General features: G+C 34.4%; 2 protein-coding genes across 3 annotated transcripts; both read right to left on the minus strand.

Moving 5' to 3' along the window:
• Positions 1 to 1,695: 1,695 nt before the first annotated feature.
• Positions 1,696 to 6,805, minus strand: LOC107955207 (cytosolic endo-beta-N-acetylglucosaminidase 1). The gene is given in 10 exon segments (XM_041092020.1): positions 1,696 to 2,695; positions 3,063 to 3,143; positions 3,269 to 3,350; positions 3,752 to 3,864; positions 4,743 to 4,850; positions 4,932 to 5,043; positions 5,134 to 5,243; positions 5,488 to 5,625; positions 6,111 to 6,319; positions 6,322 to 6,805. Coding segments are annotated over 10 exon segments (2,019 nt in total). The 5' UTR covers positions 6,617 to 6,805; the 3' UTR covers positions 1,696 to 1,924.
• A 50-nt stretch (positions 6,806 to 6,855) lies between these two features.
• On the minus strand, positions 6,856 to 11,006 carry LOC107955206 (DEAD-box ATP-dependent RNA helicase 18). Of its 2 annotated transcripts, none has more exons than XM_016890936.2 (11): positions 10,585 to 11,006; positions 10,120 to 10,356; positions 9,546 to 9,806; positions 9,244 to 9,323; positions 9,042 to 9,147; positions 8,825 to 8,938; positions 8,582 to 8,680; positions 8,355 to 8,444; positions 8,159 to 8,265; positions 7,931 to 8,074; positions 6,856 to 7,484 (listed from the first exon to the last, which is right to left on the minus strand). In XM_016890936.2, the coding sequence occupies exons 1-11, from the start codon at positions 10,855 to 10,857 to the stop codon at positions 7,214 to 7,216; spliced, it is 1,782 nt and encodes a 593-aa protein (XP_016746425.1). In that variant the 5' UTR covers positions 10,858 to 11,006; the 3' UTR covers positions 6,856 to 7,213. The 2 variants fall into 2 exon arrangements, 1 of the variants encoding a protein (XP_016746425.1); XR_005912553.1 differs by having other exon boundaries at positions 7,445 to 7,484; positions 7,931 to 8,045; positions 10,585 to 10,954.
• Positions 11,007 to 11,771: the final 765 nt, after the last annotated feature.

Consider the following 11,771-nt stretch of genomic DNA (forward strand, 5'->3'; position numbering starts at 1 on the left):
AGGGCTCAATCCTCTCGAAGATTCCAAATACCAAGTATTGCCTTTATTTTTCAAAATTTTCTCTTTTATATGAATTTGCGTAAAAATTATATAATAGAGTAACAATTGTGATAATGTAAATATAAATAGCATGATCAAGAACAAAATAATAATAATAATAATAATGAAAAGATAAATAAAAAAACAAATCAATCATGTATACACAATATCAAGTAAATAAACAAATAAAACCGAAGCATTTAAAGAATATAATAATGATAATAATAGTCATGTGAATAAATAAATAAATAAACATCAAGTAAAGCAATAATAATAACAAAGAAAATGGATAAAAATTATAAAATATAAATATACATATGTACATATAAGAAAAATATATATGTGTGTGAATTATAAAAAAAAACTAAAAATATATATAAATATACATATTTTAATATGTAAAATATATATATATAAGTATGTATATAAAATTATGAAACATAGAAAATATTTAAAAGTATGTGTATATATATTTATAAAAATTAAAAAATGTGTAGGTATATGTATATATTATAAAACGTATGTATGTATACATGCATATATATAACAAAATTTGAAATTTAAAGGCATAAAAAGTAAATAATAATGATACAAGATTAATGATGCCACATAATAGTGTTAATAATATTAAAATAATTAATTTAATAATAAAAAACTAAAATAACAAATAGAGGATTAAATAGCATCAATAATCAAAGACCAATGAATTTTAAAAAAAATATAAGGCAAAATAAAATGTGAACAAATTTGAAAATAATGAATTTGAAAATGAATAATAAGGGAAAAAGAGATTTGAAATCAATAATATACAAATCAATAAATAAATTATACACAAATCAACAAAGTAAGAACAAGCCAAAGAAAATAAGAACGCAAGAGATAGGGAAATTTGAGTGAATACTCTTAATAATTATTATTACTCCCAACTCCAGTCTTTACAATAAAGGGAGAGACCTCTATTTATAGTTGAGCCTCCCCAAATCCAACGGTACCGATTAATTACATCAACGGCTAAGATTAAAGGATATCTACAAATTAAATATCTAAGATTACAAAATCATATCTTCTAAGATTGCATATCCTTGAAGATTATGTTTCCATATGTGTCAAACTTGTAGATGGACCTTCAACCTTTTCAAGTAATGGGTCATTCTGATCGGGCCAAATGATATAATTTTGGACTGGACTTGGACTCTGTTTTATTATTTTGGGTTTATTATTTTTTTAAGCCCGGGCTAAATTGGCCTATTACATAATGCTTTCTATATAATAAAATATTTTTCCCTTCGGAGAAAGGTGAGGTATACTGTGGCATTCGCTATGTCCTACGGAAGCATAATGTGGCTTGAGACTAATTTGTGGCTTGCTTGGTTTTAAATAAACTATTGAGATTGTTGGCCGACTTCAGCGAAAGCATCCATCTAAATACTTTGCGGGCTTGCAACCGAGAGATCAAAGTTGGAATATGTTACTGTGACGGGAAAGATCAACAAGGAAGATAGACGGGAGTTAAGGGTAGCGGCGGTGATGGAATTGGTAGCCACGAGCTTGGCATGGAATCGGGTTCAAAATTCAGTTTTCGATTTTATGTAGGAAAAAAATTAAATAAAATTAAAACCATGAAAAATCGCATAGAAGCTGAGAAACCAACTCGAATTCTATAAAAATTCGAAAAATCGAATTCAACCAAACTTGGTTATTACAATTTGTATTGGAACGTGTAGGTAATATTATACAATACAAACAAATAATATGATACATTCAGCACACCTTAACATGTCATAATTTATTAATTCTTTAAATGGAGAATAACAATTGACTAGTGAAGGCTCGTACATTCAGAAGTGAGGTAAATACTCATGCTGAGGAACCAAAGTGATGGTGTTCATTGACCTTCAACATTAAATTGAAAAAATGGGGCATCATCAAGAACTTGGCTAGCACCACCAGAATCACATGGTTGGATAATATACTTGAGGCTTGAAATGGCAGAAGGGATGATAAAGTCAGATACATAGAAGGCTTCAACTTGTGATTCTCCAAGGTACTCCCCTGAGACTTCAGTTTTGCCATTCCGAGCATTGGGTGGTGCTAGAGCACGGGTCTCTAGCTTTCTTCCTTGGGGTCTCACTGCTTGTTTTATTAGTTTCTCAACATAGATATTGTATCTTGGGAAACGGCTACTCCATCCATCTTTCAATTTCCAGCTGATCTTAAGACTGAGGGTTTTTGAACCTTGAGAACCTCCCCATTCTACATCCTTACCCTTGACGATCCAGGAAGTTGATGGAGGAAATTCTGTGTTCTGTATCGAAGTTGATATGCTAATGTGTCCAAGCACAGCAAAGTATTCTGCTGGATCCTGGGTGGTTTTTGATCTAGCTTCTGATTTATGTTCACTGTTCTCTGGTTGTTTCCTGTAGCATATGGCGCGGATTTCTGTTAATGTGTATCCATTCATTGAAATGCTGCTCTCTTGTATAACCCATCCTGGGGCCGTGTCTGATTTTGTAGGTTGATGTAGGACAATCGTTTCATCAAATTTGCTAGAGAATTGGTTTGTTTCCTGGGATGCAAGAAGCAACTTCTTTTTTCCTTCCATTTCAGAAGAGAATTCAAGAGAAAGACCCAGTTGAGAGTTACCTTCTGATTTTACCTGCAGCAAGTTGTGGAATTCGAGTTAAACAGCTAATATTGAAAGAAACTTGGATTGAAACATCTAACATGATATCGTTATCAGGTTGCATTCTCATTGAATGTGCAAAATGTGCCAGGATTTGATTTCCAAATGCTAACCAGACTGAACAAATATTATATATTGAGAATAATTGGCTTGGAACGTTATACATAGCGCTGAATCATTTGAACAGGAAAGACTCATGCACACTTACTCAACGCGGACATCAATGGTGTTTGAGGTAGGATCATCAACATACTCGAGGAAAGGCTGAAACAAGAACATACAAACATTTATGTTTCTATTCAGACAAGAGAGAGAAATGAGATGTCCATGAGGTTGGTACCTGAAAGGATTGTGAAGAAATGTTGTTCCATTGAGTGCTTAATACTTGTGCTCCATCGATGGAAATATGATTACCACGACCCTGAGATACATATATGCCCGAGGAGTCTGGTTAGATAATGCATTAGAAATTTTGCAGTAAGTTTTACATGCCTGCTAATTTCGAAAGAGATACGAAAAGAACAAAGAATATAACATGGTTGCAACCTGATCAAAATTTGAGTAGAATGGTAATACTTTAGGATAATTTTGTACAATTCCCCATGATTTCTCAACTAGAGCCCACCAACTGCAAAAGCCAAGTATTAGTGGTGAAGCTCTTTGAAAAGACTCAAATGAGAAAAGAATTGTACAAATTATGACATAATGTGATCACACCACCATTCACAAATTAAGAATAAATACACAAGCAAATATTTAAGTGCATGTATATATATACATATAAAAACTGCATACATGCAGTAAAGAAACTAAGAATATCAAACCGTATACAAGTCGGAAACTCATACAGAGCAGACACTCTTTAAAAACCAGACTAGGGCATTGGTTTAATTCATGAAGTAGAATATCAACAAGAAATTCTCGAAACTAAAAAGTATAGGACCAGAGCATCATTGAAAGGGAAGAGTAGACATATTAACAAATCAGCACTCTATAACAAATAATAATCGACCGAAAGATGTGCAATACCGATTTTGAGCAGTCTGAAAATCAGGGGGTTGTTTTGTTTCATAAACCCATCCAGGAGCAAATACGGCAGATGAGACATCATCCTTCTTTATCACATCAAGTGCAACATTCGTCTGTTATGGAAAGAATTGTTAGGGATTCAGTCAGTCAAATTGAAAGACAATTAACGCATGAAACTAGAAATACTAACTGGTTGTACTTGAACTGCAGCATGGATTTGATAAAGTCTATGAACTCTAAGGTTGAATGCATTTCTAACAAGCAAAGAGCTCATATTACAGTTGGTCTTGTAATATAACAAAGATGATGATCAGAAAGAATTCACTTTCCTTGTAAATTATTGAAAAATGTAAAGCATACAAGTCAATCAGAAATACAAACAAAACAGGGCAATGGTTCTAGCCACCAAACTGCCATGGAAATTCAGAGAGAAAGAAGATGAAAGCATCACCAATTATGTCATTTAAGGATGCATTAGTTCAGGCACTGATCATAAAGCGGGTCAAAACTCAATACCATGTTTTGTTTTCTGTTTGTTTATTGTTACAAATGATATAATATAAAACCACTAAGATTGCCCAGAAAAGCAAAGAAAATGTAAGGTGTCAACTGTTGATGAAATCACTACCCAACCAAATTTGTGCATCAGCTCCCCACCCTAATCAAGTATGATTAATAAGTGTATAACACTACAGGCTCTCATTTTGTGTTTTTTTTTTTTTGAGAATTTCCCAATCAGCACATTAATAATTGTATCTAAGATCCATATGCAGCTGCAATGATAGTAATGAACATCTAGTTTCTGAAATATTGATATGAGATCAACATCTTTATGAATAAAACATCATCAAAATTAAAAATGCTAATCATAAATGTTAAGACTGTAAGGTTCCAAATTGACTTTTGAAACCAACCAAAAAGCCAAATTAAGGATATATATATATATATCTATATGCAAGAAACACTATTGTAAGATTTGTAAGAAACATACAGTCCATTGGCCACCACCAAATGTTCCCCTTCCAAATACATCTATCCCCATATAGACATCAAACTTTCTATCACCAGCAACTCTTGCTGAAAGCTTAGGATAGTCCTCCTGCAAGGTATACAAAAGGTTTTACATGTAACAAAAAGATAAAATTAAGGTTCATATGGATGGTAAAGTTAAAGGAAATACCTTCCATGTATAGTTAATGAAGATTCCATCACTAATATCAAAGAAAGGTTTATTCTTTTCATTCAGTTGATTTTGCCAGCTAAGTTCTCCATCAATTGTCACACTGTCATACCTGTGTCAACAACAAGTTTAATCAGACAAAATTTTAATACACTTCAAAAAATGTTGCATAATTAAATCACGGCTTCTCCTTTTCACAAACCATATAACCAAAGATCCAGGAAGGGAGGAGTGAATAGTCTGAGTTAAATGGCCAACAAATTCTTTCAGATTAGGAATTTGCCCGATGTCCACTTTAACCTCCAAATTGAGCTGCAAGGAAGCTTTCCTTGGTTAATTTGTTGAGACAGGACAGCCAATATATGAAGATCCCATACATTAGAGTGACATAAGGAAGAACTCTTATTTATATGATCTAACTGCCATGCTTCCTCCAAAATAGAATCAAACATTCTCTTAATTTCATCTTTCCTTGTCCTAAAAACTTAGCATCTTTGTATGTAACATGGTGTATGTGTGTATGTGCTGAGCTTTTTGATTGTTGTGTAGCACATACCAGCCATCCATCAAAGCCTAAAGCAACAGCGAGCTCGGCCAAGCGTTCAGCATACTTGTGAGCAGACTCTTTTGTGGAAAGCAGCTTCTTGCAAATAGCTGCGCCTTCATCCCATTCTGTGATAAATGTCCCCAATACCTTAGATTCCACAGACACAGGCAAAAAACATATATAAAGTTTCCTTTAGTCTCTAAAATCCCATAATCCAAAGAAAACGAAACAAGCTTTCAAAACACGCTGGATCACCATAACACATGAGCTACACCGGAAAAGGAGCAGAAACCATTTCTTGATTGAGCGGAAAGAAAAAGATTGTGCTTTTCTATAGATCATTAAAATTTATCGCAGTTGTTAATGCAATTTAAGCAAACTGTTCATAAGAAAGCAATTATAGTTAACTAGAGCTCTTTTTAAGGCCCAATGGAGATAAGGAACCTTTCTTTTAGCCTAAACCCATTTCTTTACTTAAGCAATATAAACATTTAGAAAGAAAAATCATAAATTCAAACATCGCCTGGCTTTATCAATTGAGTCAGCTGAACCCACCATTATTCCACTTGAAATAAGCCGAATTAAATACTTTTCAATCAGAAAAAAAAAAAGGTTCCAATGAGGGAACTGACCTTAACTCCATGCCTATGAGCAGTATTGGTCCAACAAGGAGGAGGCAGGGTGACCAAATTATGAGAAAAATAAACAAAAACATCGATCAAATACCAGTGCCAGATGGAGTAAGCGCCGGAATTATGGCCACCCTGGATCCACTTATCATCGACGTAGCCACCTTGCATGTCATGGCAAACCAAAAGCCTGGGCCTTGGAGGCAAAGCTGAATTGGGGGATGGAGAGGAACAGTGGATTTATTAAAAGGGTAGTGAAAAGAAGTAAAGTAAGAAGCGGAGTCAAGGTCTTCAAGGGAGTTGATGGGGTAAGAGATGGGAATGGAGGGCTTTGATGGGTCGAAGGGTGGTGGTGGGGGATCGGAGTTGTGGTCATCGGATTGATTGGGCATGATTTTTGCGATGAGATTGGTGATGGGTTTGAGGATTGAAGTGAAGAAATTGTGGAGATATAAGAGAGTTCTACGGGTTATAAAGAGACGGAGAAAATAGAGTAGGAGGCGAAGCATTGACTTGGGCGAACATGTGATGTGAGTTTGAAAGCTAAATTTCAAGGTGCCATCATGTTAGTTAGTTTGTTTGACCATAGGAAATAAAGCATCGGAAGTTAAAGATGGATAGCTGCTGCCTTTTATAGCACATTGATTGATTGCCTTTTTCTAAAAAATTACTTGGCATCTTCACTGTTCGATCTATCAATGACTAATGATTAAACTCACGTCAAAGAGGTACTTACTACTTAGGTAGGTAAAAGTAAAACTCTTTCTGCTTCTATTTTTTTTAATCACTAACACTCTAAAATCAAATGTATAAATCTGGTGCCCCTAACATACACATTACAATAGTTGTGACTGAATCAACAAAATAAAATGTGAAATAAACAAAATTCAGAGATTGGAACAATTATATAAATTCAGACATATCAATATGCTGCGCGACTACTTTCCATCACTTGAGCACCAAAACTGTACTTTCCCAGAAAATCCATTGTTAAAAGAGCTGTAAAGAATTGGTCTTCTAGAAAAAGTAACGATCGTAAGCTTCAAGCTCTTCATTCAGAAAGGGAAAGGGCAAGTCAAACCCTGCAAAACTACATACTTGAAAGTTCAAACTAAATCTTCAGTTCCTGTCAACTTTGCAAACTCAGTTTCATCAATAGCCCCCTTTTTTAGTTTCTTCAATAGCCGATATTCCCGGGTCAATTCCTCTTCATCTTCAATGGTTTGGGCAGCACGTCTCTGTTTAGCAGTTTTCTTCCTCATGACAGAGGCGGCAGCGTTTGTGGCCTTTTTGGGCTTCTCAGGTTTTGATTCTTGTTGCTCTCGTTCTTTCTTTGCTTGTAAATTTTTTTTCCTCTGTTTCTCACGAGATTTATCCCTACATAATTACCATAATTAGCAACTAGAAGATACATTAGATGCGCAAGGTATTGGTGAAGATAAAAAGGTTGGTCTTTAAAGGCCATAAGTAAAATGTTAATTGCTCAATTGAAGCTTAATTCAGGTGGCTCATGCAGCCACCCTGAGAAGTGGCATCAAGCAGGTCTAAGTTTCAAAACCTACCATCTTACATTCCTTCCCTTATCACAAACTGTGGCCTCCTTTATAAGAAAAAGGTTAACAGCTGAATCATTCTTAACATGGATATCATATTTGTCCTCCAATAGGATTCCAGGAAAAAAGTTATAATCAGTTGGGATTTCTACCAAAAAAGGAATCAAATAAAGAAGCATAGGTACTTAAGAAATTTCATTCACACTAATTCCAGTCAAACCAGTTAATCTGTTCAACAAGGCATAGTTGGAGATTCTGAAGAGTTCTTACTTAAACTTGATATCATCCATATTGATGTTCTCAACTGGAGTGAAACCCTCAGTGGAAAGCGAATGGTGCTTTACCTCAGGCATAGAAGGGAGCTGCAATAGACCATATCCTGTACCTAACTTTCCAATTTCAAGTTCTTTCCATCTGTCAGATAACAATATTAATTTACACAGAGAGAGTAGAAGAAGGCGGCAGCAAATTAAAAAAAAGGCAAAGCAAAGTTAGAACCTGAAAATATAAGAGCAGTGATGCTCCTTGTAGGCACGAATAAAGGAAACAAATGCTCTAAGCCCTTTCTCCATCACATCACGGTCTTTCAATGCAGCAGACCGTATCTGAAGCAAGTTTAAGAAAAAAAATTGACAAAGAAATGATAATACAGTACATGTAGCAAAGATGTTATCAAAATACAAATTTTCTTTACCTGAGGAACAACATCAGCAACATCATCTATGCATTTCCTTTCTTGAAGAGGAACCCTTCTTATGCGCAAAAATTCTATATAAGCTTCCTCCTGGAAAAATGTCTCAAATTTGATCAAACCATTAAAATGGTGGAAATAAGCACAGTGATCTACATTAAAATTCCAAATCAGAAATTAAAACTACAAAAACCACACACTCAAACAAGGAAAGATCGCATATAATGCACCTTAGGTAATAGGAAAACAATGGCACTTCCTTGTCTACCCAAACGAGCAGTTCTCCCAACTCTGTGAACAAATACATTTGGATCTTGAGGGGGATCATACTGCAAAAGAACCAAGCAGATAGGCCATAGACATCTATCATCTCTCAGAAATTCGAGCAAATATTAGCAGCTAGTAACCTTGATTTAATTTTCTAAGTAGGTATGTATTAGTAAATTTAAAATGCCTTTTGGATATTAAGCAACCTGTACTATACAATCAACACCAGGAATGTCAAGTCCACGTGCTGCAACATCAGTACATAGAAGAATGCCACTTGAAAGAGAGGTAAATGAAGCTAATGCTTTCTCCCTGGCAGTCTATAGAGCAGCAAAAGATTAAATACATCAGAATACACAACAATTAGTTCACGAATTTCCAAACCTATTAATGGACAAGCCATACTGATCTCCGTTATTTTACCTGCTTCATCTTTCCATGTAAAGCAATTAATGAGAATCCCTTCAAAGCATTGAGACATGGAAGAACAACTCCCCAGTAATCAACACAAGCACAAGTCATGAAATATCTGCATAAATAATTAAATCGTATGGTAACCAACAAAAACTAATTGTCATTTTCTGTAAAATAAAAACCATAGAGGGAATCTTCATGCATAACTTACACTATAACTTTTTTAGATTTGGTCTTTACAAGGAGATCAACAAGCTGTGATGCTTTCTTATCTGCTTCACATTCCAAATACTGCAGAATGAAAATAAAACACTTTTACAAATAACTGGAAATTCAAACACTATTTGAACTGCTCAAAGAAAATTGATTTTAGAACATGTCAACATGGTAAAATTTTTTAAAGAAGTTGTGACTGAGGGAAAATGTAAAATGATATAACAGCAAAGCCAATATTTAATCGAGTAAAGAACAAAATTATAAGGGTAACTGAAAATAGATGAAAGTATAGTGTACCTCAAGGTGAAGGCCTGAAGGTGTTTTCGATGAGGCTAATTGCTCAGATGAAACTGAATTACTCAGTGACTTCGTCTCAGCTCTAACTTCAACCCTCACTGGATTCCTCAATCCCGCTTTAGATAGCTCTTCAACTGCCTCTGTTTGAGTAGCTGAAAAAAGACCAGTTCTACGAAGCTTTGGCAATCGAGATATTATATAGTTTATCTGCTTCTGGAATCCCATATCTAGAAGCCTATCAGCCTCATCTAAAATCAAAATCTGTACCAACCAAAAGGGCAACAGATAATTCAATAGCGTGTATGAAATGAATACCATAAAAAAATAGTCATGTTTTTTCATCAAGTAATGAAATGTGTGATCAACAAACTTAACATTCCACCAAGCTAGCTAATTACTATTTAGCTGTTGTTAATATATGATAGCATTTCTTTCTAATCTTTGACATTCAATTGTGAGGATAAAATAAACTATCAATAGCATTGAACCAACAGTTAAGCACATTTTCAATATAGAATTTCTTACTTTCCGTACATGTTAATAAGATAACAACAGTTTGAATAAGAATGACAACCTCAAGGTTACGAAAATCCAAGACATCCATCCGGTCCATTATGTCATACAGTCTACCAGGCGTGCCAATCAGTAGATTGGCTCCTTCGTCCTCGATTTTCTTCACATCCGCTTTCACCTCAACACCTCCAACAAGAAGCATAGACTTTACATTGGGCAAGGTAGAAATGAAAGGCTGTGCTACATTATATATTTGCGACGAAAGCTCCCTCGTAGGTGATATAATTATCCCCATTACCTGCGGAATATTCAAAACTTGATAATAAACTAATCTTTAAATCAGGCAATTTCGAGTATATGAATAGGGGCCACTGGTTTATCGTTTCAAATATGAAGAAGAAAAATAGAGAAGCTTTGGCTCTAGTGTTCATCTAATTTTCTCAGCAGCCAAACATAAAAGAGAAAATAATACATATTAATGACAAAACAGTAGGGGAAATTTTATTTTCAGGGAGTGAAAAAAAACCTGGTGACGTTTGGGAGGAGAAGACGAGGATCGACGCAGAATCTCTACAATAGGGATAAGGAAAGCTAGGGTTTTTCCAGAGCCGGTGGCGGCGTCGACGGCTACGTCCTTGAAACTGCATAGCAGGGGGATAGTGGCGGCTTGGACAGGAGTACAGAATTTAAAGCCAGCTTGCGATAATGCTTCGAGAACCGGTTCAGAGAGAGGCGGCTTCAGGTCGGAGAAGCGCGTGTCGGTTAACGCGCTGCCTGGATTCTGTGTGTTGGAGTCCATTGCTGTGTCGCAGTTGAATTTACCGCCGCTTTCGATTCTTTTAACGAACTTACTTATAGGATCCGAACTGTTGTGGGGTAAAGTGGTGTTTCAATAGAACTTGAATCCGCCGTCGTTTCGGTTTCAAATGAAAGAAGGGCTTTGGGGCCGGGAGATGGGTTGGTAGTGTTAGAGGCTTTTATAAATTTTGGTATTGAAGAGAGCTTTGAGAGGGGTTGGCCCATTCTCCAAAGTACAATCATTAATCATATACCAAAGGTTACCATCAAAATCATCTCTATAATACCATACCCACACAATAATGGAAATAAGTGTTTTTTTTTTTAATAAATAACACAAATAAGAGTGAGAAAAACTCAATTATTTAAAAAATAGAAAAAAATATTAAATTTCAAGTTAATCGAATCGAGTTATTCAAATTATTTGAGTCAACTCGATTCGAGTTTCGAGTTCAAGTCAAGTTAAATTTCATAATTTGAATAACTCAAATAATTTAAATAATTCGAATAACAGATTGATATAAATACACTTTTGGTCCCTGTCAACTTTGAAAATAAGCAAATTGGTCTCTCTCAATAAAAATTACAAAAAAAATCAAAATATTTTTCAAAATTTTAAAATAATTTTTAAAATTCAAAATATTAATAAATATTTCACATTTTATATATTTTTTAAAATTATAAAATTTAAATAAATTCTAAAAATATATAAAAAAATTTAAAATTTTAAAAATTTCTAAAATAATAACTTTGGGTACCTAATTAATAATTCAAATTTATCATACTCAAGTATCTTTTTGTTTCTTTAAATTTTTTTCAAATATATATGGTTTCAAATTTTGTGCTCTAATATGGAATTAGTTAACTGTAACAATATTTTTACTTGACATGTTTAATTTTTTTTAATTTAACTCA

Source organism: Gossypium hirsutum, chromosome D04 (genome assembly GCF_007990345.1).
Source record: "Gossypium hirsutum isolate 1008001.06 chromosome D04, Gossypium_hirsutum_v2.1, whole genome shotgun sequence".
Lineage (NCBI taxonomy): Eukaryota > Viridiplantae > Streptophyta > Magnoliopsida > Malvales > Malvaceae > Gossypium > Gossypium hirsutum.

What these genes read in the sequence shown, in the direction of transcription:
- LOC107955206 (XM_016890936.2), bottom strand. Translation starts at nt 10,857, where the DNA reads ATGGACTCCAACACACAGAATCCAGGCAGCGCGTTAACCGACACGCGC. An exon ending in GTGTTGATTGTATAGTACAG is followed by an intron (nt 8,681 to 8,824) that starts GTTGCTTAATAT and finishes GTTCTTTTGCAG; the next exon opens with TATGATCCCCCTCAAGATCC. An exon ending in TTGTTTTCCTATTACCTAAG is followed by an intron (nt 8,445 to 8,581) that starts GTGCATTATATG and finishes ACATTTTTCCAG; the next exon opens with GAGGAAGCTTATATAGAATT.